We start from the raw sequence: 26,557 nt of genomic DNA, 5'->3' as shown, positions 1-26,557 counted from the left end.
CCTAAGGTTCTTTTAATTTTGACTATTTTCTATTTGCTAATGGAGAGGCATATATATTTTATATACTGCTGTTAATAATTTAGAGAACAGTGATTATATTCATGTGGATTTTTCTGCATGCAATGTAGATCAAGATTCCTTTACATCTTTAGGGGGACATTTTGAGTTTGGTACTAAAAACCTTGTCAACTACTAATGAATTTTATAGTAATGAGCTTCTCAAATTTTTCTGAGGTTCTAGTAGAACAGAAATTCCTAAAAGCTTTTTAGCTCAAAAAAACCTAGTTGAATTTGTGTATTGTTGGCATAGCTGTTGGGAAAATCCATTTAGAATATTAAAATGGATAATTTTTATTTATTTTAAATCTAAACTTTTCTATTGTCTTTGCCTCTGTAGACTATTTTCTATGCTATGTTTATTTTTCTCTTGAGGAAATAAAGTAGCAGGCCATCATTTTGCTTTTGAGTTTGAAAATCAGAATTTAAATTTAATTTTGATTAAATAATGACATACACTAAAGTATAATATATTTTAAAATAATAGCTACTATTTATATATTACATTAAAGTTCACAAAATAATATACATTTTGTTTCATTTAATTCTCACAATAATTCTGGAAAATTCTTTAAAATATGCCACTCAAATTTTTTTTCAGTGTTAAGAATTTATTTGTGTGTGTGTGTGTGTGTGTGTGTGTGTGTGTGTGTGTGTGTATGTATACATACTTTATTTATATGGCTATTATATATATTTATATATTTTACACACACATTTTTTATATATATATATATATATATATATATACATATACACACATAAATGTTTTTTATATATGAAAATAAAATAGCAATAATATTCTGTGTGGTTTATCTGTTTTAGATTTGCTTATCATCTGCGACAGTGGCAAATTGAAGGCACTGGTATTAGTAGTCATTTAAAAGCCCTTAGTGACAAACAATCATTACCACTAAGAATTGTATGTCAGCCAGCTGGCCTTCCTGACAAGGTAATCACATTTGATTCCTAAATTAGTATTATTTCAATAAGCAAATATTTGGTTTTTTTTTTTTCATATTTTTTAATTGGTCATATTTTATATTTCAGATGACTATTGAAATGTATCCTAGTGACCAGGTAGCAGATCTTAGAGCAGAAGTAACTCATTGGTATGAAAATTTACAGAAAGAGCAGATAAGTCAACAAGCACAGCTTCAAGAATTTGGTCAAAGCAGCAGAAAGGGAGAATTTCCTGGTAAGTGGAGGTTCTGATGATCATAGTCTCAGTTTTCTTCTCACAAATTGATAGAGCCTTTTTAAAGGACCAATCATCTCTGGAAATATGGCTTGGTTGGGCTTCCCAGTGGATCCAGGTAGAATTTCCAGCTATCTTGTTTGAAAGCCTATAGGGCACATAAAGTAAATAGCCAAACTGAAAGCAAAACCAGTTTATTAGTAGCATAAACCAAAAAATACTTTCTGGGATACAGATTTATATATATATATATATATATGTATATATTTAAGACTCATATGGAGTATACAGATAAATAATAGCATTCATTTATGTTAGATGAGTAAAATCTTTCATGGGAAGAGAATAATGGTCCAATTTAAAAGTGATATTAGGATAAAGAATCATTTCTAAGAGATCATGGTGGAGACATTGTAGGGAAATATTTGGAATGCAACTGGTAGGATTAGTTAATAGTTTTTGAATAGATTCCTTCTTCAAGGGGAGGAAAGAAAAAGAGGTGATCCAATTCTTTTGTAATCACCAAAGAACTCCAATTTTTTTAGGACCAAAATTGATATAATAATAAACCAAAACTACAGGTGTCATTTCATTAAGGATATTAAGTTTTTCAGTAGTGAATGAGACTCACAGTTTTGTGGTATCCTTGTATTATTTTTATATTTTATTTTTCTCTTACTTCCTTGAAAAGTTTATAATGCATCTTTTACAGAATTGAAATTATTAATTCCATGTGAAAATAAAAAGTAATTTTTTTCCTTATTTTTCTTTTTTATTAGAGCTTTTTGAGAAACTTCACCAGTATATTTCTAAACATAATTGAATAAAATCACAAGAATTTAAAATTGTTAAGTATCAGATATCTCATCCTCTAGTTAGTCTAACCAACATGTAAAAGGAATCCTTTTCATATTATAATAAATAGTACTTTACACATTGTACTTGACATTTGGTCATTCAGCTTCTGCTTGGAGATCTCTAGTGAGGGAGAAATCATTGACTTTCTTTTTTTTTTTTTATTTAAAATAATAGCTTTTAATTTTCAAAATATATGCAGTTGGTTTTCAACATTCACCTTTTAAAATTTTGTGTTTCTTTTCCCCCATCCCCTCCCTTAGCAGATAATCCAATGGATGTTAATATGTGCAATTCTATACATATTCCCACATTTATCATGCAACATAAGAAAAATGAGATCAAAAAGGGAAAAAAATGAGGAAGAAAACAAAAAGCAATCAAACAACAACATAAAGGGTGAAAATACTATATTGTGATCCACATTCAGTCCCTCCCCCCCCCCCCCCCCCCCCCCCCCCCAAGTCCTCTTTCTGGATGCAGATAGCTCTTTCCATCACAAGACCCAATTGAACTTTCCTCAATCACCTCCCTGTTGAAAAGAATCGATTATTGCATAATCTTGCTGTTGCCTTGCATAATGCTTTCTTGGTTTTATTCACTTCACTCAGCATCACTTAATGCAGGTCTCTCCAGGCCTTTTTAAAAATCATCCTGCTGATTGTTTCTTACAGAACAGCAATATTCCAAAACATTCAAATATCATAATTTCTTCAGCCATTCCCCCAACTGATGGATATCCACTCAGTTTTCAGTTCCTTGCCACTACAAAAGGGATTGCTACAAACATTTTTACACATGTAGATCCTTTTCCCTTTTTTATAATCTCTTTGGAATACAGGCCCCATAGAAACACTACTGGATCAAAGTGCATGCAGTTTGATAGCATAGTTTTTCAAATTGCTTTCCAAAATGGTTGGATAAGTTCATAATTCCACCAGCAATGTATTAGTATCCCAGATTTCCTATATTCCCTTCAATAGTTATCATTATCTTTTCTTGTCATCTTAGCCAATCTGAGAGGTATATAGTGGTACCTCAGCATTGTCTTAATTTGTCTTTGTCTGATCAGTAGTGAAAATCATTGATTTTCAAAGCAACTCATTACACTTTTGATTTTCTGTAAAAGTTAGGAAGTTTTTCCTATCATTATACCCAAACTTATATAGCTTCTGTGCACAGTTTTTGGTTGTATTTAATAGGCCAAACAGAACAAAACTAATCTTTCTCTTTCATATGAAAACTGGTCAGATACTTTAAGAGAGACATCCTTCCTAAGTCTTTTTTTCCACAGATTAATACCCATCACCAGTTCAGTTAATCTGTATATTGTTATAGAATGCAGCCTCAGAAATTATCCTTCACCATTCTAGTTGCCCTTCTCTAAATGTTCCAGCTCATCCATATTTTCCTAAACTGTAGCATCTTTACTTGATTATAGTCCTTCACATACAGTCTGAACAGAACAGAGCACACAGAGATTTCCAGCTTTTTATTCCTGGAAACTCTGGCTATCTTGCACCCTGAGGTAGGTAGGTGGCACAATGGGCCTAGTACTCAGAAGAGTGGAGATTGATACTTTGTAATGAAATTAATCTTTATTAGTGATTTTTGGGAAAGAAAACATTTGATTTTATTTCAGATAGGCATGCGTTAATTAGGTGGGTAAAGTGGATCCACTGTGGAACTTTGGAAATTAGGAAGTTAATCTAATTTTGAGTCCTGCCTCACACTTTTGGTTGCAAGTCCCTTCATCCTACTTAGCCTCATTTTCTCATCTGTAAAATATGAATAACAACTGCATTTACCTCATAAAGTTGATTAAAGATTGAGTGCTAGATGAATGCTAACTAGTTATTAATATGAAGATTGAGATAAAATAATTTCTGAAAAATAGTTTTATAAGTTCCCTTTTTTCTCCTCTCCACCGCCTTCAAAGTTATAGCTTCTGTTAATTTTTTTTCTGTTTATCTTAAAATCACTAATTACATATTTAGTTTCTTACTTTCTTATGTTGCTACCCCAAAAGTTATATTAAAAACTAATATAAATTTAAGTGTAAGTCCAGAATTCAAAATGAGAACTTTTTTTCCCACCATTTAATTTTCTTCTGAGAAAATTTGTTACCAAGTTGTTATTCTGTCTACCAAAGCACATTTATACCCGAGTATAATAGAATCATTAATATTTCTTAGACATACTCTAGTGCTGTTAGTGCATTTTACACTAGTTACTTGAGTTTCATAGCCTGTCCTGTGAGGTAAGTACTACAAGTATTATTATCTCCATTTGAAAGATAACAAAACCATGAGGTTGTAACTTGCATTGGATGTCTCTAACCAAAGTGAAAGGGATATTTGATTCTATATCTTTACTGAATTCCTGTCTAACACTCTTTATAATATGCTGCCTTTTACTCAAACAATTCTATGTATAAGAAAATGTAATAATTTTATTCATGGCATACTTGTGTTCATTCTCCAAAAGGTTTATGATTTTTTTTTTTAATGTGGACATGCTTGTTTGTTATACATCCTAACAATTTAGATGATTTCATTAGTTTCTTTGAACATGAAAAAAAATTTCTAGCAAAGTCTTTTTTGATTTGTCTTGGTTGGTGCATGTTCAAGTGATGAAATTTTGAGAAAAAAGAATAGGTAAAAATTGTTTAATTTGAATAGCATTTAAATTCTCAAAGCAAAAAGAAAAAAAATGTTTGGAAATAAGCAATATGCACTAGTTCATAGTGTGCTAGTTTTTCTTAGCATTGTTTCTTCAGGTTCGTCATCCTACTTTGTGATCCTGATGACTTTTTTTGTGTTTTCTCAACTTAAACTCTTCCCCTACACCACCTTTTTTTTTTTTTTTTTTTTTTTTTTTTTAAATAACCATTAAACTTACCCAAGCAGTCAGTACAGAATAAGATTCTTAACCTATCAAATGAAGAAACCTAAACTAGACAACTTCTAATGTTCCTTTGTTTTTATGTTATGATTTTAAGCCCTGTAAGATTGAATAGTCTCAGGGTGTTCATCACCAAGAACACAAATTTTGTTAATGATAATGGTAGAATTTCTTGTTTTATTAATTGGATATAAAATTTTTGTCTCAAGAATAGTGATATTCTGGCTTTCATTATACTGGTTATACGATTTTTTTTTTTAAGAAAAACATTCCTTTTTCCCTCTTTTTTCCCCACTGTGTTCCTTTTCACTTTTTTTGTTTTTGAACACTTCCTCTCAATCTGCCCTCTTCTATCACTCTTGCTCCATTCTCTTATCCTTTTTTTCTTACTGTTTCTGCCTTCCCTTCTATCTAGCCCCCTCCCTTTTTCTTTCTTTTTCTCCTTCTATTTCCCTACAGGGTAAGATAAATTTCTATACACAACTGAGTTTTCCTACTTTGAGGCAAATCTGATGAGATTAAGCTTCAGACAATGCTCATCTTTCTCCTTTCTTTCCCTTTATTGTAATAGACCTTTTGTGCCTTTTCATGTGATTTAGTTTATCTCATTTAACCTCTCCTTTCTTTTTCTCCCAGTATAATTTTTCTAAAAAACATCATCACGTAAGAGTCAACTTCTGTCTATATTTATCCTTTTTAACTGCCCTATTAAAGGTATGGTTCTTAAGAATTACAAGTATTATCTTACCATATAGGGAGTAAACAATTTAACCTTTAAATAACTTCTCCCTCCCACCCCACCCCCTCTTTTTTTTTTCCTGCTTACCTTTTTCTGTTTTTTCTTGAGTCTTGTATTTGAAGATCAAATTTTCTGTTTATTTCTGATCAGTTCAAACATCAGAAATGACTGAAGGTCCATCTCTTTCCCTGAACGATTATGCTTAGTTTTTCTGGGTACTTGATTCTTGGTTGTAATCCAAGCTCATTTGCCCTCTAGAATATGGTATTCCAGGCCCTCTGATTTTTTAGTATAGATGCCGCTTAATCCTGACTTCGGCTCCTTGATACTTTGTTTCTTTCTGGTATCCTGTAGTATTTTTGCCCTGACCTTAAACTTTTGGAATTTAGCTACATTATTTGAAGTTTTCCTTGTAAAATCTAAGTGATTGATGGATTTTTTCAATGACTATTTTGCCTTCTGGTTCTATATTAGGACAGTTTTCTTTGATGATTTCTTGAAAGACACTATCCTCTGGGCTCTTTCTCTTCCCCTTCTCCTCTTTTTCCCTCCTCCCCCCAAGTCATAGCTTTCAGGTAGTCCAATAATTCTTAAAGTGTCTTTCCTGGATCTGTTTTCCAGATTAATTGTTTTTCTTCCAGTGAGATGTTATATTTTCTTCTATTTTTTTCCCCATTCTTCTTTGACTGATTCTTGGTGTGTCATTAGTCATTAGCTTCCATTTGCTCAATACTAGTTTTTAATGTATTGTTTTCTAGCTTTTTAACCACCTTTTCCATTTGGCTAATTCTAGTTTTAAAGGTGTTTTCATCAGTCAATTTTTTTCCTTCCTTATCCAAGCTATTAACTCGACCATACTTCTCATTTATTTTCTCAGGTTTTCTTTTATTTCTCTTATCTTTTAAAGTCCTTTATGAGCTCTTCTAAGAAGGTTGTTTTGGCTTAAGACCAGTTCGTATCCACATCTCATGTAGGCATTTTGTCCTTTCCTGAATTGGTATTTTGATCCTCCCTATCACTCATTTTATTTCATTCCTCTCTCGCTGTCGCTCTGGCTCTGACTCCCTATACCCAGCTTTGCTCTTGGAGCACAGAGTATGCTGTTCCAAGTTTCTTCTGTAGTTTTGAACTTCTTGTGTTTGATGACTTGCTCACAGCACTGGATATCTCGACCTAATCCCATCTGCTGTTGCCTAGTTTACAAGGCTGGCAGTTTGCTTTTTGTGGTGGGATTGCTGTGCTATTGTCTTGTTGAGCTAGGACCATGGGGACTTGGTTGCTGATCTGTGCTATGACTAAGACTCTCCCAGAGGCATGACCAAACACCATTTACACTATACAGCACTAATCTATCACGTAATTGAGAGTGACCTTTCTGGAAGTTCTTCCAAGGTACCTTGAGTTGTAAAATTGTTTATTCCATCTCTATCTGCTCTGTCTTTCCAGAATCTGTAACTGATTTCATGTTGTTTCCCAATTAAACTGTAGAGAACTCAGGCAACTTCCTGGCTTCTCTCCATCTCTGCCTATCCCATCCTTCTCATTCTACTGATCTACTGGCCTTCAGTGCCTTTCTCAAGGTTACATGCATCATCAGTGACAGATTCAAGTTTTGAGTCTTAGTCTCTTTGTCTCCAAATCTAAGCTCCTTCCACTGTTGACTCTTCTGCCCTCAGTATTCCTTTGACTTGAGTATGAAAAAGTTTTTTTTTACAAGTTTCAGATCCATCCTTGAAAGAAGAAAATACCAGTTCTTTTCTTTTTTCATAATTGTCTCGTCACATACCTACCTCCCTCCTTCTCTCTCTCTCTCTCTCTCTCTCTCTCTCTCTGTCTTTTTTTTTTTTTTTTGGTGATTTACTTCTAGTTCTGTGGTTTTAGAGGCCGTTCATTCCTTTAATCCCCTCCTAATTATTACTGTCTATGCTGTCAAACCTTTTTTGATTAGAAGATCCTTCTTTTATCATCATTCTAAAGAAATAGGAAATGGTAGTGGGAAACAAAGTAGTTATAAACTGTAAGTCTTCCTTAACTTACCCATAAAACCTTTATGAATTCCCACTCTTAACTGAAAGCAGTAGGGTTATTTAGTTAAACTGGTATACTGGTACTTAGAGAAATCTTGTTTTTGCCTAGCCTTCACTTATCAGAATATTTACAAAAGAGCATCATTAGCACATTTTCTTTTAATTTTACATTTTGGGCATAGAATTGATAGATTTAACTTTAATAGTTTTTGATGTTTCTTGTTCTCACTACTCTTTGAAATAAATGTTTTAAAAATATATCTAAAAGTATCTCCTTTAAAAAAAAGTTCCCTGTATTTTTTTCCCCAAGGTGGTCTCATGGGGCCTGTTAGGATGATTTCATCTGGGCATGAACTAACAACAGACTACGATGAAAAAACACTTCATGAACTGGGATTTAAGGATATGCAGGTACTCATTGTAAAAAAAGATTTAAAAAATTTTTTTCTTGGTGTGCTCTTTTTATTTTCATTGTTTTGTTGGATCTGGCTTCTGATAAATTCTATTGAATTTATTATTGTATCTATTTAATTTTTGCTTCTTGAAAAGATGTGATGTTGCCACACTGAGGTCTGATATGTCAGAAACAACTCTTTGACTTAGTATTTCTGAAGAGTAGTCACCTTCTATTTTAAATATAAAATGGCACCAGATGCACTTTTATTAAAATTTTTAATAAATGATACTACCAGTGTATAAATATTTAATTAATATGCTGTTTATATGTTAAAATGATGTATGCATTATATTTTATTGTAGTATATTATGTGGTGTAAAATACACCTTTAAAGCCATACAAAAAGTTTCTCAATTCTGTATTTGTAAACTTTTAAAAAATCAACTTTTAACACACAGAGAGATCACAAAATGGAAATAATGATCTTTTCCCCCCCTTCTCTATTTCTAGATGGTCTTTGTATCTCTGGGAGCACCCAGACGAGAAAGGAAAGGGGAAGGTGTTCAGTTACCAGCTTCTTGCCTCCCACCTCCTCAGAAGGATAACATTCCAATGCTTTTGCTTTTACAAGAGCCTCATCTTACCACTCTGTTTGATTTATTAGAAATGCTTGCATCATTTAAACCTCCTTCTGGAGAAGTGACAATGGAAGATATTGAGGTGATTAATTCAGTTTTTTGTTTCATGGGACATAAATTATTTGGATTTGGAGAAACACTTTTTCTATATTTAAGTACTTTTAAAATGAGAATATGTTACTTGTAAATATGTAACTAGCTGTTTGTGTTTCTCTTTTATCAATCTGCTTGAATTCTTTACTTTTCTAGAAAAAGAATTATCATAGTTCATTAATATGCTTTATTAAACAACAACTACAGAATGCTTTGTGAGCCAGGGAATATTATTAATAAAGCTAAATATGAGTCAGTGATTTCCTGCTTTAAAAAGAATATTAGATTCCTTCCTCCTCCCTCCCCTCATTGATAAATAGGTCTGTGTAGGTCTTCCCTATCCCATTAAAGAGATTCCTTGCATATGTTAATAAGAGCCAGTTGAAGATTCTGTCTCAGCATAATTTTGGTCATGTAGTATAAAATCCTTCTGCTTTATATCTTTTGTTTGCCAGAATCAATTCTAAGTCAGTTAATTTATTCCATAGTTTCCTGTCCCATTTCATCTTTCTATTTCTTCTCTAGTTCACACAGATGTTTCACATCCCTAGCAGCCTCCCCACCCCACTTTCTTTCTGTTTTTCTCACCACTCTCTATATCCATCTTCTTGTGCTTTCTACTCCCTTCCCCCACCTTTCTCCCTCTCTACCCTTCTTTGTTTCATTCATTCAGTAATTCATTAATTATTGACTATATGCCGAGTACTCTGCTAAACATTGGAATACAAATACAGTTTCTGCTTCAGTGTGCTTACAGTCTAGTGGAGGAGGCAACATACAAGTAAAGAGAGCAAAGTATATGAATAGTAAATGGCATATAATTAAAAGAAGGAAGGCACTCAAATTAAGAGAGATTACAAATAGCTTCTTGTAGAAGGTGGAATTTTCATTGGGATTTACAGGAAGCCTGGGAAGTCAGTGTTGAGAAGAGGGAGTGTTCCACCATGGGGGACAATCAGAGAAAATGGCCATAACTGAGAGATGGAACATTTTATTCATAAAACTGTCAGGGGACCAGTGTTAACAGAAATGAAGAAAATGTGTGGAGCTGTAAGGTTCCAGAATATGGAAAGATAAGAGTGGGGTAGATTATCAAGGGCTTTGAATGCCAAATAGAGCATTATTTAGTTGTTCCTGGTGGCAGTAGGAAACTACTGGAGATGGTTGAGTTTAGAGAGTACCATTTAAGGAAGATCACTTTAGTAATGCCAATGGAAAATGGAGTAGAGCGGAGAGGTACTTGAGGCAGACACACCCACCAGTCGGATATTAGAGTGATCAGGGCTCACATCTAAGTAGTGTCAATGTCAGGTTCTTAGGAGAGAAGGGGGCATATTCAAGAGATTTTGCAAAGATGAAATTGGTGACTCTTGGCCACAGATTGGATTTGGGTGTGATAGTGAGGAGTACAGGATCACTCTAGTTTCTAGCTTAGTGTCTGGGAGGATGGTATTGCCCTCTACAGTAATAGGGAAGGCTGACCTTGGGGAGGGTTTGGGGGATAAGTAATAAGTTCTGTTTTAAACAGAAACAGTTTTGGTCCATCTGAAGCATGGACATTGTCTGAAAGGTAGTTGGAGATGGAAAACTGGATGTCAGTAGAGAGATTGGGAAAGGAAAAATAGGTCTGAAAATCATCAGCATAAAGGTTATAATTAAATCCATGATAGCTGATAAGTTCACTAAGTGAATTAATGTAGAGATAGAAGAGGTGCCAAGATTGAACCATGAAGAATATCCAACATTTAGAGAGCATACTATGGAATAAGATTCAGCAAAAGAGACAGAGGGGAAGGATCAGAAGGATGTGAAGAAAACCAGAAGAGTATAGTGTCCTGAAAACCTAAAAAAGAAGTTAGTATCAAAAACAGTGGTCAAAGTGTCAAAGGATGTAGAGAGGCCAAGGAGAATAAAAACTTGAGTTTGGCAACTAGGAATTTAAGAAATTAAAAATTAGTAACTTTGGAGAGATCAGTGTTGGTGGAAGTATAAGGCCAGATTGTAAGTAGTTAAGAGGAGAATGAGATGAGAGAAAGTTGAGTCATCTATTGAGGATGGCCTTTTAATTCATTTAACTACAAAGGTCAAAATAAATAGAGAACAATAGCAGTGATAGAAGGATTAAGTGAGGATTTTTTCAGGATAGGAAAGCCATGCACATGTTTATAGTCAGTAGGAAAAAAGCTAGCAAGACAGGGAGAGATTGAAAATAAATGAAGGAATATGAATGACAGAGTAACCAATAAGTTGGAGAAGATGGGATGGAATGAGATCACGTGAATAAGTGATTAACCGTGGTAAAGAATAAGGCCGTTTTATCTCAGATTCTAACATATGTGCTTTCTGATTTTTTTTTTGTAAATAACTTGGTCTACTCATGTCTTATGTTTCCCTTTGTATTCATTCCTCTACTCCCACTGTAAATTGAAAGACTTTTATAATAAAATGATTTTTTTTTACCATAAAGGACACTAGAACTACCGCATTTGGATTCTAATATTTGCAGCCTCAGGTATGATTATAGAGAATTTGGGATTGGCACTGAAGAAAACAGTGTTAAAGAAAACAGTTAAATTAGATCAATTTAATTTAGATCAAATTGTGAAGAAAACAGTGTTAAAGAAAACAGTTAAATTAGATCAATTTAATTTAGACCAAATTGAGAATATTTGTGTTAGAGACAACACATTTGTCATTAATGCCAAGTAAAGGTCATTAAAGACACAGGGGAAAAAATCAGATGTCTAATACCCCCTAAAGAATCCATGGGCATATCAACAAATACCTGTCAGTATGCTACTTTCCATTCTATACCAAAACTTATAATCTCTCTTTTTTTTTTTTTAATTTTAATTTTATTTTATTTAATAATAACTTTGTATTGACAGAATCCATGCCAGGGTAATTTTTTACAACATTATCCCTTGCACTCGCTTATGTTTCGTTTTTTCCCCTTCCTCCCTCCACCCCCCCCCCCCCCCCCAAGATGGAAAGCAGTCCTATATATGTTTTTTTTTTTAGTCCTATATATGTTAAATATGTTGCAGTATATCCTAGATACAATACATATTTGCAGAACCGAACAGTTCTCCTGTTGCACAGGGAGAATTGGATTCAGAAGGTAAAAATAACTCGGGAAGAAAATCAAAAATGCAAATAGTTCACATTCGTTTCCCAGTGTTCCTTCTTTGGGTGTAGCTGTTTCTGTCCATCATTTATCCATTGAAACTCAGTTAGGTCTCTTTGTCATAGAAATCCACTTCCATCAGAATACATCCTCATACAATATCGTTGTTGAAGTGTATAATGATCTCCTGGTTCTGCTCATCTCACTTAGCATCAGTCCATGTAGGTCTCTCCAAGCCTCTCTGTATTCATCCTGCTAGTCATTCCTTACAGAGCAATAATATTCCATAACATTCATATACCACAATTTACCTAGCCATTCTCCAATTGATGGGCATCCATTCATTTTCCAGTTTCTAGCCACTGCAAACATTTTGGCACATACAGGTCCCTTTCCCTTTTTTAGTATCTCTTTGGGGTATAAGCCCAATAGAAACACTGCTGGATCAAAGGGTATGCACACAAAACTTATAATCTCTTGTACAAGTTTGCATTTAAGACGCCTTTAATGAACATATTAGTTGAAAATAAGCAGACTCTTGTGAGTGCAATTGACTAAAAGTTATATAAAATTCAACATCCCACTGTACTTATTTGTTTACTGTGAAAAAATATTTAATTTATTAGAGCAAAATATTGTTTTAACATCAAGACTCTTTTTCCATCAAGATGTTTCCCATACCTTAAAAACATACAAAATTTGTTAAAAGATATAAAAGAAAGACTTTTATGTGGTGACATTATGAAACATGCTCACCAAAGATGTTTTTAGTGTGGTGAATTTCAGATTGTGAATAGGTATTAGGTGTAGGTATTGAATTCCTCCCACTGCCCATATTTGCAGATGATATTATGGTTCTAAAAAAGCATGGTAACATTGCAGAACCTCCTAAAAGAGTTGGTATGGCCATAAACAATCATCACTATTAGCCAGATTTTTGTTAGTCTCTTTAGTGTTGTCTAGTTTCCTTTTCAAAAGCTTATGATATTATTTGAAATGTGATACTCTGCTAGTTACCTCAAGAGTTTTTCTTGCAATATGAGGAAAGTCCTTTTCAAATGTTAGACTGCTATTTAAGTCTTGCAAAGAAACATCTACCAATTATACATGCCAGTAAATTTTAAGTTCCTTCCCTCTCCCCCATCCCTGTAGTTCATGTAGTTTCCCTACATAAAGCTAGTGCTCAGTATAGATTGTTGAATTTTAACCAAGAAGTTAAAAGTCTGATTTGAAAAAATCTAGAATAAAATTTGAAGTCCAAGGGGAAATTTCCAGCAAAATGATTCTGTAGCACATCTGCTATATTAATTATGAGTACATTTGTTTGAACCATTATAGTCAAGTCATTTTCTTTATTTTTCTTCTAGGTGCCTAACATTAATGCAAATCTAATTTGAGAATTAATAAATTCTAGGAAAAAAAATCACATTGAAACTGAAAATATATATATTTTTAGGTTATCTTGTTAAGACATAATATTGGGAATAATTACTTATACAGCTTATCACAATGGACGGTTAGCTATAGCTGGTGAGTCCCTTGGGTTTCAGAATTTTGAGTTGTAGTGAGGCTAATTCTGATCAGGTTTCTGCATTAAGTGGATCTGGTGAGCTTCTGCTAGCAGAGGGCGTATGCTCTAAACCAACTAGCCCAGGTTAGAAAAACCAAAACAGTTTAAAGCTTTCATGCCAATCCATATTAGTGAAATTGAATGGCTGCTACATTTTTAACCTAAGTGAGATAGGAGACCAAGTCTTAAATTTTTTTTAAAATTTCATTCATTGCATTATATTCCATATTACTTTTATTTATCTAGAGTGCAAGATGTGAAGAACTTCACCTTCACGCAGAAAATCTATCCAGACGTGTCTGGGAGTTGCTAATGCTTCTTCCTACATGTCCTAATATGCTACAGGCATTCCAAACAATTTCAGATGATCAGGTAAGTCTGTGGGATCAGGTCCCTATTTTAAGGGTTATGAGATCATTTATTAAAATAGATATTTGGAAGGTTTTAATTTTTTCTCTAAATACATGAAAAAATGTTGACTCTGTCTTAATCATAAAAACCTCTTTGTGGCATAGGCCAGTGAAACTCCATAGTAACTTTAATGCATAAGCAAAAATCCCAGCTCTCCCAGTTATTATGGAATTTACTGCATGCATGTCCTTTTATCCTCTGGACTTCAGAATATTTACTTATAAAATGAAGGAATTAGAGTAGATAAGATTTTTCTGGTTCAATTTTTTTGTTACCAGATTTTTAGAAACTTTACTTTGACTACTGGTAGTAACAGTCATTAAAGATGTTATAATCTATTTTAGGGCATGTTTTGTTTGAACTTTGATGATTGATAACTTTTTTTAAGCACCTATTTTTCCTTATGTTTGAAACAACCTGAAAAACCACATTTTTTAAATTTTGTTTTAAGGGTAATGATGGGCTTAATTGGAAAGAACTTCTAAGAATAAAGAGTGCTCACAAATTGTTATATGCACTTGAAATCATTGAAGCATTGGGTAAACCTAACAGAAGAATAAGGAGAGAGTCTACGGTAATTAATTCTACTGTCTGTACCTCTGAAGTGAAATTTTTCACATTTAATGCATTAACCTTCTAGTTTCAAATGATTTTGCTTATAATGAGTTCTCTTTCTTTGTTTAGGGAAGTTACAGTGATCTTTATCCAGACTCTGATGATTCAAGTGAAGATCAAATAGAAAACAGCAAAAATACCTGGAGCTGCAAGGTTTGATTGATTTTTTTGCATTAATAATGATTGATGAACATGATTATAGTACAACAACTTAATTTTACAAAGTATATTTCATTTAAAATTTTATTTTAAAGGTTATCAAGTAAAATTTCAGATTTTAAAAGTACTGTTTTTATTACTTTAGAATAAATTATGAGAACATAACTTCTTAGAATTGTTAGGTCTTGAATTCGTTTTGTTAGCAGTCATGCCATTTTTCACATTGAAATGCCGTGTCAGGAATCCCTAATTCCTGGAACTATGTTTGCAAAAGCATTCCTTAAAGGACCTTCATCTTTTAATCCAAAAATTATGTTGATGTTATGTTAGCTACAAAGTGCATGAATTAAAATGTTAAATTTTCACTTATTTGTGTTGAGTATTTTAATAATTAGCAACTTTTTATTATAGTATGTAACTATTGTTTTTATCACTCTGCTAATTTTCAATCAGTTTGTTGCTGCTGGAGGACTTCAACAATTATTAGAAATCTTTAATTCTGGAATTCTAGAGCCTAAAGAGCAGGAATCTTGGACTGTGGTAAGAGAAAACTCAGTATTTATCTCTATTATTCATAAGCTTACTCACTTGTTTTAGACATTTCTATTATTGAGCACATACAATTTTTTCTAAGAATTTTGTTGTAATGTCTGTGTATCAAACAGGTAGAAATGACAAAATTTTAAAGATACAGTGTAATTGGTGAGTTATTGTGTTGATGAAAATGATTTCTCTAATCCATTATACCTAATTTACCAATGATAGAAATCTTAGTTCTGAAATATATCTGTTCCTTTTAGCTAAGGAAATGTTATGAATTATAACAGCAATCTTAAATTAATTAGTCTTACTCGTTTCTAACTCATATTTTGCACACATTTTTTTCATTTTGTTTTGTTATAACTTTGTAAGAAGAATTCTGTATACGGTTAAAAATGTTGAAAAATAAACACTCAGAAAATCTCAAGGGAACTCTTAATTCTACCTAGAAGCTATATTTTAGATTTCTGTATTTCTGAAAATTGTATAAGATAAAAAATGAAGTGCTTCATTGTTTTTTTCTTTCCTATTTGAACTTTATAGGAACTAATGTTTCATTATGTCTTTTGATACCAAGATTTCTTGACAAGTAACATAGTGTCAACTTTAAGATAAGGTTATTAAGGCCAAGAGGTGAAAAATAAATTTCAATAAGCACTTAAATTTATGTTTTGGTAAAGTTTCTAGATTTACCACACAGGCTGGTATTTTTTTTTTTTTTAGATTAAAATTAATTTTATAATTTTAGCTTTTTCCTTTTTGCTTTTAAAATGTTATTTTTATACTGTCATAAGTGGTGGCATGCCTGCATACTTTGAAAGTATAAGGCCCTTACTACCAAGAATTTTTTAAGCTATCAGGAGAGAAATAAATGTATATAAGTAACTGATATAGGATACAAGTCATAAGAATAATATAGGGCATTTTGAGAATACATGGAAGAGAGAGATTGATCTTTGGTTATTATTAGGCATAGTAATTTTAGGGTAAGTGGTATGTCAGTTAGTGGCCTCAACAAGAATTATTAAAGTATCTTCATTGTGCTAAATTTTGAGAAATTATGAGAAAATTATGACATTTGTAGCTAGGTAATCGGCAAAGACATAGTGTTCCAAGCACAGGGGAACATTCTGTGTCAAAAGCATTTGAGCTGGAGAGTTAAAAATTGTTAGTATTTTGATTGTTATATAAGAGAAAGGGTCATTTCAGTAGAGGAAAAATGCAGTGACTTTTCCTAAGATTGTGAAATTGGAGCTCACAGGGGATTTATCAGTCAGCTGGTCCTTCAGAGAAAACTTAAGATCAGTTAAATAAAATGACAGAATTTGTGCAGTCGGATTGGGTAAGAAGGTAAAAAGATTAATCTGATTTAGTTGAAACATAGATTTTTCTAAGTGTCAGTCGTAAACTGGAAATGAGTTGGGAATTAGTGTAGGTCTTGAATACTGGTCATACTAGGATTTGGGCTTGGCTGTTATGACGTTCAGACATCATATCAAAGTCAAAGACTTTGTCTTTTGAACCTGAAAATAATCATGTATTTTATTCTGCAAGTATGATTATCATTTTATAGATGAAAGAGCTTAAATATAGACACATTAAATAAACTGCTTTTGATCACACATTTAGATACATAATCTGAAGTCAATTTTTTGTAATTTTAGAGTCTACCATACAAATTGCTGTTGGAGACCTATAAAAGGTTGTTGAGGAGAGAATTAAAAATAAGAATAGTTATGCATTCAGAAAATTACTTTGACAGCATTGTATACAGTTGTTTAGTATATGTGTGTGTATGTTTTAAAATTAGTTACATATCAGAGAGAGAGGGAAGAGTCCAATATTATAATCAAACATTTTTCTTTAATATCTTACAGTTGTTATTGTTTAAAATGACTTGCATTTATTTCTCTCCTACTTTCTCCTTCAACTGGATGGTAGAAATAAACATGCATAGTCAAGCAGTTTCCAAACTGACTTTGTATAAAAAAAGTTTGCCTTATTCTGCCTTTTCACTTTCTTAATTTGCAGGAGCTGAGTGATACCATGTTAAATGATTGATCATCTAGGATTCTAATTGGTCATTTGCATCAATCACAGTTTTTAAGTCTTTTAAGGTTTCTTTTTCTTATTTTTAATGTGGTAGCATAAAGAAATTGCTCCTCTAGAATTTCTTGATGAGTCCAGCTCCTAGGAGTGAGGGTTTTTGTTTTTATTGAAATGCCAGATTCACTTATTTCCATATATTACTCTCCTGAACAACTTCTCTTCTTTTTCCAACAGTATCAAGGTGCTGCTTGATGATTTGATGATTAATGTTTGGTAGCTTAGTTTGAGATCTGTACTACTACCACTCTTGCTTTTCTACTTTCCTTCATTATCTCCCTTAGATTCTTTATCTTTAGTTACTCTAAATAAATTTGGTTAGATTTTTCTCAACTCTGTAACATAAATCTTTGGGAGTTTTGATTGGTTCATTTCAGTAAGAAAATTAATTTAGGTAATACTATTTTTAGATTATCTAATTATTTAGTTTTGTCTTTATTAACATAGAAAGTGTTTCATATACTTGGTTATTCATATAGTTTCTATGTATGTATTGCTAGGCAAACTGCCAAGTGTTTTAAATTCTTTAGTTAATTTAGTTATTTTCTCTTTGTGCTAAATTTTCTTGATACCATATAGAAATGTTGCTGATTTATCCAAGTTTGTCTTATATCCTGAAGCTTTACTAAAGCTATACAAACTTGTATTAATTTTTAGATTATTTTCTAGGATGTTTTAAATAATCCATTATATTCTCTGCAAAAGACAGTAGTTTTGTCTCTATTTTATCCTTTTTTGTCTCTTTTTTTTTCTTTTTCAACTGTTAGAAGTAGCCTTTGTAGCACTTACATCAAATAGCACTATATCGAATTAGTGATGATGAACTTCTTTGCATTATCTTTGAAGTTATTCAAAAGACACAAAACAAACTGCAAAAGCAATGGATAATTTCATTAAAGATAATGACAGAAATGAGACATTAAAATGTAGGGGATGCAAAGTCCTTAGATTAAATTTATATTTTTTAAGAGTACTTAAAACTTATAACACTTCACTAGCAAAAAGGACAGAATAAGTCAATAGTAAGGTTAGAAAACTAATAAATTGAATACCCCCATTAAATGCCAAAAGAGAAATTCTGAAGTCAAAGAAGAGAGTAAAAAAAAACTGAAAGAAAAAACAAAACAGACAAAAAATCCATTTCTATCATTTGAAGACATGGAATTGGATCAGATTGTCAAAGGGGAAGAAAATCGAAAGAAAAAAAAAATCTTAAGCCATAACCTAGGATAATATCCATAGTTAGAGAAACAGAGGAAGATAGAGAAGCCAACAGTTTTAGAAAGTGGAAGAAGCAATAAGGATGGTAGAAATCAATTTGGGAATGTAATATCTTGGAAGATAAAATGGAAAGAATTTCTGGTGGTCATTCGTATTAAATTCTTTACAGAGGTTTTGGAAGATAACTAAGAAAAGCACTAGAGTTATTGAAAAAGAGATCATTGATGATTATTAAGAGAATGATTTTATAGAGTAATTAGATGAAGCAGAATTTTATTTTCAATTTGTTATGAAATAAGTGGGAGTTGAAGGAATAGAGGTAGCAAACATAAACTCTTTTAAGAAATTTGGTAGTAAAAAATAAAAGGAAATGGTTATTTTAGGGATCAAGGGAGTAACAATGTCTAGGGAATTTATTTTTAGTTACATGTAAAGATTAAGAACAAACATGACAAAGTGATTTACGATAGGAGGGTAATTGCTATTTTTGAAAACAGTAGCATGTAATTATGACAAAAGATGGTTGGTATCTAATTCTGGAAAAGGAGAAGGATTCACTCTTGACAATAGGAAAGGAAGAATTGAGATTAAAAGAATACTATAGTTAAAATTTAAGTTTTGAAAGTGTTAAGTTTTAGAACAGTTATCATGGTCAGTGACATGGATTAATTAGTCTCCATGTCATTGGAGACTCATCCTTTGGTGAATTATGGAAGTATTTAGACATTCCATTTGAAGTATGAATTTTTAGTGGGATTAATAAGCAATAATTCTGCTTTGTCTGGGAGTATACTCTGTAGCAGTAGCATAAATGGGAAAAAGGAAAAGGAGTGATGTTGGTTTTTCAGTAGTTGTGGATTAATAAAGTCATACAGTAAATGTTCATTCAAGGAAGGAATCTTAAGTTTTTAGATTATTTTTCATTAAGAGTGAAATAAAATTAAGGAGTGGAAATATCTCAGGATATAGAAGTTTTCATGTAAGGCAATGGCCACATTCCATAGAAATGAAGGGAGTGAGATATGATTATCTAAACTTTTTTCTTAACAAAAATTTTTGAATAAAATTAATAAAATATATTCTTTAGCATAATTTTTTTTTTCAGGGATTGCACAGTTATCCAGATTTAAGAATTTTTAAAGCCATTTCATTGTAATTAGGTATTTGAGAGTAATTTCCTCCTTTGGATTGCCACAACATCATTCATATATTACTTTGGAATATTGTTTAGTATTTAGGTTTTTCTCAGATACTCAAGTGAATAATTAATCTTGTTTTCCCACTCATTCCCCCAAAATGAAAATAAATGCCATAACAAAATAATATCATTCTGATGTTTTCCCCACTTTATTTTCTTTCATTGTATGCAACAAAAAATTTTTTGTCAGTACAATTAAACATGTAAGACATGTGCTATGAGCTAAGGATACAAATATGAAAAAAGAAAATCAGTTTTTGCCCTAGGAGTTTATTATTTAAAGAGGAAGACAATTAATAAAAGGGATTTGAAAAGTTGGGCTCCAGAGAGTACATAGACCTGTAGTCAAAATGATGGAAAGCGAAGGATATAGCCAGAAAGTTTGAGCCTTCTAAAAAGACAGGCTTTGAGAGGATTTATTTCTCTGCCTTCCATTCTTCCAGTCAAAATATACTCAACAGATATGGGTTCTCAAAGTTGGATAAACCTTCATAATGATGAAATTTTAGGTGATGAGCTTTTTGGTGAAAGGGAGAGGAAGCATGATATTCTTGAGTTGAAAACCAAGCAGAAAAGCTAATGGAAAATAAAGAGATGGAATTTTCTGGCACAAGGAAGTCTTGGCATTCTACTGATGTCACTTGTGATACTATGCAACCTCAATTTTGGCATCAATTTGATTATATCTTTGAACAAATTATAATTATAATCTTTATGTAAAGTCATAGAATTTTTCTCACAGTTTCATGAAAAGCATGTAATGCTATTGCTTTTCTTGCTCTTATTTCATCAGCATTATAGAATTTTATTGGTTTTAAACAAGCTTCAATTTTTGTTGTTTATATTTTATATGGAAGCCAGATACAAATGTCTGAATGCCATCATAAGATTTTGCTTCTTTTCTTTATATTCTTTATTTGTTGTTAACTTATCCAAAATGACTGAATTCTCACCTTTCTACCATATTTTCAACTGTGATGTGTTAGTTCATTCCATCTAATAATAGAAGTTTGGGTATAATTCTTGCAAGTGATAGGTTAAAGCCTGGAAAAAATAATAAGAGAAAAGGGGAAAAATATGAAATAAGATATAATTTTCTGAAATTTCTTATTAATTTTGTACAAAATAAATATCACAGTTTACTTTTCATGGCTGGTTGCAGTGCTTGACAAAAAGAATTATGGAATGTGTATTATGCATATGTGAGATGGAAGATTTTATGGTGAAATTATCTTCTATACATATTCTGCATTGATTTGAAGCAGTTTTAATCAAAAGTGTCTTATTGTCCTTGATCTTTCACAATTGTTTTTTGATGTAAGGAAAACCTTTCTAATAAGCAACTTGAAATTTGCAGTTAGTAGATTATATGCTTTAGTTATTGTCATTATTTCTACTGCTCTTTGTTTTGCATTTTTATGAAAACTTCATATTGTAAATTGATCTTCTTAGCAGTCAACAACTATTAAATGCATCCTGTGTGCCAGATGCTATGCCCAGTGCTAGGGATGAAAAGAAAAAAGGCAAAAATACACGAGAGAGGGAGAGAAGGAGAGAGAAGGGAGACAGATATAAATGTCATATGTCAGAGATGTAAAAATAGAAATAAAAGCAGCAGATTTGAATATATGGGAGTTTTGAGTCTGGGTAACTAGACAAATGATGGAGCCCTAGATAATAATAGGAAATTTAGGAAGAATGGGTGGTTTAGGGGGCAAAGACAATGTTTTTGTCTTTGTACATGTTGAGTTTGAAATGCCTTTAGACATCTAACCAGAAGTTAATTGGTAGTTAGAGACTGTAGCTCAGCAAGGAGATTAGAGCTAGTTACATAAATGTGTAGGTATCATATTCATAGGAAAAATAATTGAGCCTATGGGAACTAAAGAGATTACCAAGAGAGATACTATGAAGGCAGATAAGAAGAGGGCCCATTGCACCATGGGTATGAGATGAGTGAAGAGCCAGCAAAGGAGATATTAAGAAAGAGGAATGAGCTAAAAAAACAGGTGAGAACATAGTCAAAAAACCAACCAATTGAGAAAGTAGTATCTAGATGGAGGTGATCAAGAATATCTAATACTACAGAGAGGTCAAAAAGGATGAGGCTTGAGCAAAGGCCATCACATTTGACAACTGAAGGATCATTGACTTTAGAGGATAATTTTAGCAGAACTATGGAGTCAAATGTGAAGTTGAAGATTTAGAAGATATATTGTATGTTTTTTTTTTTCTATTGTTGACAAAAATTATGGAATAAATATCATTAGCATTTGATTTTTGTTTTCATCTTTATATTCTATTTAGATCATGGCATTATTAATTGAAAATAGAAAATAATATTTAATTTTTATCCACAGTGGCAGCTAGATTGTCTTGCTTGCTTGCTGAAGTTAATATGCCAGTTTGCAGTAGATCCATCAGATTTGGATTTAGCTTTTCATGATGTCTTTGCCTGGGCTGGTGTAGCAGAAAGTCACAGGAAAAGAACTTGGCCTGGTAAATCAAGGAAAGTAACTGGAGATCACACCAAGGGTCTTCATATTCCCCGATTAACAGAGGTAAGATTACCCTAAATAGAGATTAACCATAAATTCCAGCAATATAATTTCAGTAAAAATTTAGCTATGAACTTGATTAGTTTGATTTTAAAAAAAAAATACTATTTTAAAATTACTTTTATAAAGACTCCTAGAAATTTCTATTCCAACAATATAATTTCAGTAAAAATTTAGGTATGAACTTGATTAGTTTGATGTTTTAAAAAAAAAATACTATTTTAAAATTACTTTTATAAAGACTCCCAGAAATTTCTTTATTATTTGGATGCTTAGTAATTATATCTTTTATGAGTGGCAATTATTAAACCTGAAAAAAATTTCTAATATCTATCCACAATAAGTGAATGCATTTTATACATTTTAAAGTATAAAAATTTGTATAAGAACTTTATTGGTCTGCAGACAAATAAATTTTAGAATTTCATTGATTCATGACTGGAAATCTTGTTTTAAGTAGTAATATAGAGACTTTGCCTTTTCTTCATTTTATTAAAGTACAGGCGAGTGGTTTTTTTGGTTTGTTTCTTTTGTTTTGTTATTGCTTCACTATTGTGAAATTGTTTACTTTTCCTTTATAATCTTGCATTTATTTAAATAAAGTCAGTTCTCATTCATAATTCCATACTGTTAGCAATGGAAATTAATGATTAAAATTTTTATAATTTGTTATTTTAGTAAAGACCTATCTGATGTGAATATTTCATCATGTAGGCAAAATCATAATCCATCTTTACCTTCTCAGAATAAGTGACTTAGTATCTAGACCAGGAGTCCTCAAACTTTTTAAATAGGGGGCCAGTTCACTATCCCTCAGACTGTTGGAGGGCTGGACTATAGTAAAAACAAAAACTTTGTTTTGTGGGCATTTATATAAAGAAACTTCATAGCCCTGGGTGAGGGGGATAAATGTCCTCAGCTGCCACATCTGGCCCCCAGGCCGTGGTTTGAGGACCCCTGGTCTAGACCTCATAACACTCTTCCCCCACTTCCCCTTCACAGCTTCAACTCAGCTGAGATATGGCTACAGTGAATCATGCAGGGTAGCCATCTATTGTCCCTTACACCCATCTTCTTGTTATATAGTCACATTGTAGGATATATCCTGATGCATTGATTTGCCTCTGCTTTTAATATAATGACTTAATGTTTTCAAATGTTATTTTAACAAATAGTAGACTCATCTTTTAAGATTTTTTTGGTGATATTTTAAACTTGTCAATGGAATAAGTTTTCTAGAAATATTATGATGAAGTCACTTGTTCCAAGAATTAATTTTACTTTTTTTTTAAATTAAAATTCTAAATGTTCCAATTCTGTAGTTTTTTAAAAAGTTTGTTATTTTAAAAATATTCTCAATTTTCTGATGAAATTTGATCTGATGAAAGATTTGACTAAAAATGTAGTAAAGCAGTTACTTATTGTGTTTCTCTTGTGAGAAATACAAACAGACAAAAAAGTTTAGCCAGATTTAGAAAGTTTTACAGAAAAATTGATGCTATTGCCGAAAGATTTTCAGTGTTAATTTTTAAAAATTCTATTTTCTCATTAACCATTCTTTTTCTTTTTTTAATCATTGAAGCATTTATTTGAATTTTTTGTTTTGTTCATCTCATGATGATTAATTTGTCTTCTACTTAAAAATGAACAAGAAACTTATTTATTGAAATTGAGATGCTGATAATTGACTTTTTTTTTACAAAGTATTTGAGAGGCACATAGAAGGAAAGCTTGATGTAATGAAAAGTGCCTGTAACCACAAGTTAAAAGAATAGTAGATTTTCTTTCTTAGCGTATTCCCTCCACTAGTTTTTTCATATTGGAATAAAAAGCCTTTTCTATCTGTGTATATATTTTCTTATCTATAAATTTTGAGATTTGTATTCTCAAAAATCCTTTCCTTTCCTAACATTTCTATGCAATTAATATTTTTTATTTAAATAACCTTGAATTCTCTCTAATAAGTATACTTTTAATGAAAGACACAAAAATTAGACATTCATCCTAACTAGGCTTGATCCTATCCTAACATAATAAAAGAAAACCCAGAGTTCACTGTTAATATTTTTTATTTAGGTGTAGCAGGAAGAATTTTATTATGAAACAGTATCTTAGGATCATAAATCTTGAGCTAAAAGGGACTTGAACTGTTGTGTGTCTTTATCTCTTCATTAAATAAGGGAGATAACTTGTCTCATTTATTGAATTAATGAGTTCAAATGACAAAGATGACATTTGAAGCACACTTCCCGTTCCAAAACCATTTTTCTCTCTACCAATCTAGCCCATTTTATTTCTCTTTTTTAAAGTATTTGATTAACTTAATGGTATTTTAATAAAACTATACATGGGAATCCATCTAAACCTGTTAATTATTAAGTGGTTTTTAATTATGTAGTAAAAATATAGTTTTAAGATTTACCTCTGTTAATAACTAATAATGTTCCTTTTTTCCCTCATTTTCTTTAAACAGGTATTTCTTGTTCTTGTGCAAGGAACCTGTTTGATTCAGCGGCTTATGTCTGTTGCTTATACTTATGATAACTTGGCACCTAGGTATAAAATCTTTTTTGTTTATATGGGTAGGGAAAGAAATTTTTGAAAATTCAGATTCTAATAATTTGGAGTTTCTGATTGTGAGGTTAGGATTTAATCTATAAAAAGTATTTATAAATACAATGGTTTTATGTAAGCTGATATAGATTGATGTCTTCTTAATTATGACATTATGAATAGGGAAACACAAGTATGCAAATAAGTTTGTGTCTACTATTATTTGGCTGACATAAGTCAATATTATGTTCAAGGACTTTTATAACCCCTTTTAGTGACAATGTTTCACATACTTGTAGATTATTTTTATTTACTGATTGTACATTGATTGGTTGGGCCTTCTTTCATAGTTATTCAGCATATTTCATTTGTTTCAACAGCACTGATGTGCCATGGTCTGTAGGTAAAGCATTATCCCAACAGGCTTTATCATGTTTGTTTCATAAATCAAACTATATTTTATCTGTTCTGTAGTCTTCTTTTGTAAAAAAAACTTTATGCATGTGCATATGTGGACACATGCGCATGCTCACACACAAGGTTGATATATTTCTATATTTAAATTCTTATTCACTGAGTAAAGATTAAAACAATCATCAGGGAAAATTAATATTCATTTAAATTTTTTAAAAAGAAAATAAACTAAAATTTGACAGAAAATAGGAAAGGATCTAGGATCAGTGATGTATTTTTTTGTAATTGTTAGAAAGACTCTAATTTGAGGCAAAGATGAAGTACGAAATAATCTAGAGTCAAAGGCATATTTTTTTGCAATTGTTAGGAAGACTCTCCAGATATAGATTAAGAAACATCACATACAAAATGAGGTAAAAAACATGACTTTTTTTTCAAAGAATTCAAAACATTATATGTAATAACTGCAAAATAAAAATTATTTAAAAACAGGAAAATTTTCTAAATATCATTGGATGGTTTATTTAAAGTAGATCTTCAAATAAAATTCCAGTATAAGAAAAGAATTTGAACTCCCCTTTGGACTTTTTTATGATGAGATTTGATTTGTTTTTTAAATTTTTGTGTTATTATGGATAGAAATTGAATAAAAGTTCTTATGTTCTTTGTAGCATTTATTTTATTTTTTATTTATTTATCATTCTATATTCATGTTATGCAAAAAACTGATACGTTTAAATATTTGTAATATTTATACATATTTCTCCCACTTCACAGAGTCTTGAAAGCACAATCTGACCACAGGTCAAGACATGAAGGTAAATATACTACAGGTTATTTTGAAATTAGCACATTACATTTCAAGAGTAAAATAATATTCTTGGTATCTTTTTTTTAATGCTGTGATCATCACTTTTCTCTCTTTTGTTTAGTTACACATTATTCAATGTGGCTCTTAGTCAGTTGGGCTCATTGCTGTTCTTTAGTAAAATCCAGCCTTGCCGACAGTGATCATTTACAAGATTGGCTGAGGAAACTGACTCTTCTTATTCCTGAGGTAAGATAAATGAAAGAAAATGGTTGTTGTGCTGCAAATTATTTTTTGCTTTATTTTGTTCTTCAGAGTGTGTCCTTAAGTAATATAAGCTTGTAAACAAATTATTACTTTTACTTGATA

General features: G+C 31.7%; 1 protein-coding gene across 2 annotated transcripts in view; it reads left to right on the top strand.

Moving 5' to 3' along the window:
* USP34 (ubiquitin specific peptidase 34) overlaps nucleotides 1–26,557 on the top strand; it is a 271,113-nt gene that overhangs the window by 152,886 nt on the left and 91,670 nt on the right. For both annotated transcript variants that reach the window (XM_051975344.1, XM_051975343.1), the window contains exons 26-37: nucleotides 883–1,009; nucleotides 1,108–1,255; nucleotides 8,091–8,191; nucleotides 8,688–8,897; nucleotides 13,852–13,977; nucleotides 14,468–14,590; nucleotides 14,701–14,784; nucleotides 15,244–15,330; nucleotides 22,216–22,416; nucleotides 24,887–24,969; nucleotides 26,158–26,198; nucleotides 26,313–26,437. In XM_051975344.1, the coding sequence (XP_051831304.1) occupies nucleotides 883–1,009; nucleotides 1,108–1,255; nucleotides 8,091–8,191; nucleotides 8,688–8,897; nucleotides 13,852–13,977; nucleotides 14,468–14,590; nucleotides 14,701–14,784; nucleotides 15,244–15,330; nucleotides 22,216–22,416; nucleotides 24,887–24,969; nucleotides 26,158–26,198; nucleotides 26,313–26,437 (1,456 nt within the window). The remainder of the gene's footprint in view (nucleotides 1–882; nucleotides 1,010–1,107; nucleotides 1,256–8,090; nucleotides 8,192–8,687; nucleotides 8,898–13,851; nucleotides 13,978–14,467; nucleotides 14,591–14,700; nucleotides 14,785–15,243; nucleotides 15,331–22,215; nucleotides 22,417–24,886; nucleotides 24,970–26,157; nucleotides 26,199–26,312; nucleotides 26,438–26,557) is intronic.

The sequence above is a fragment of the Antechinus flavipes genome, chromosome 2, assembly GCF_016432865.1.
Source record: "Antechinus flavipes isolate AdamAnt ecotype Samford, QLD, Australia chromosome 2, AdamAnt_v2, whole genome shotgun sequence".
Classification (NCBI taxonomy): Eukaryota; Metazoa; Chordata; class Mammalia; order Dasyuromorphia; family Dasyuridae; genus Antechinus; species Antechinus flavipes.
This window is presented reverse-complemented; position numbering and strand designations above follow the sequence as displayed.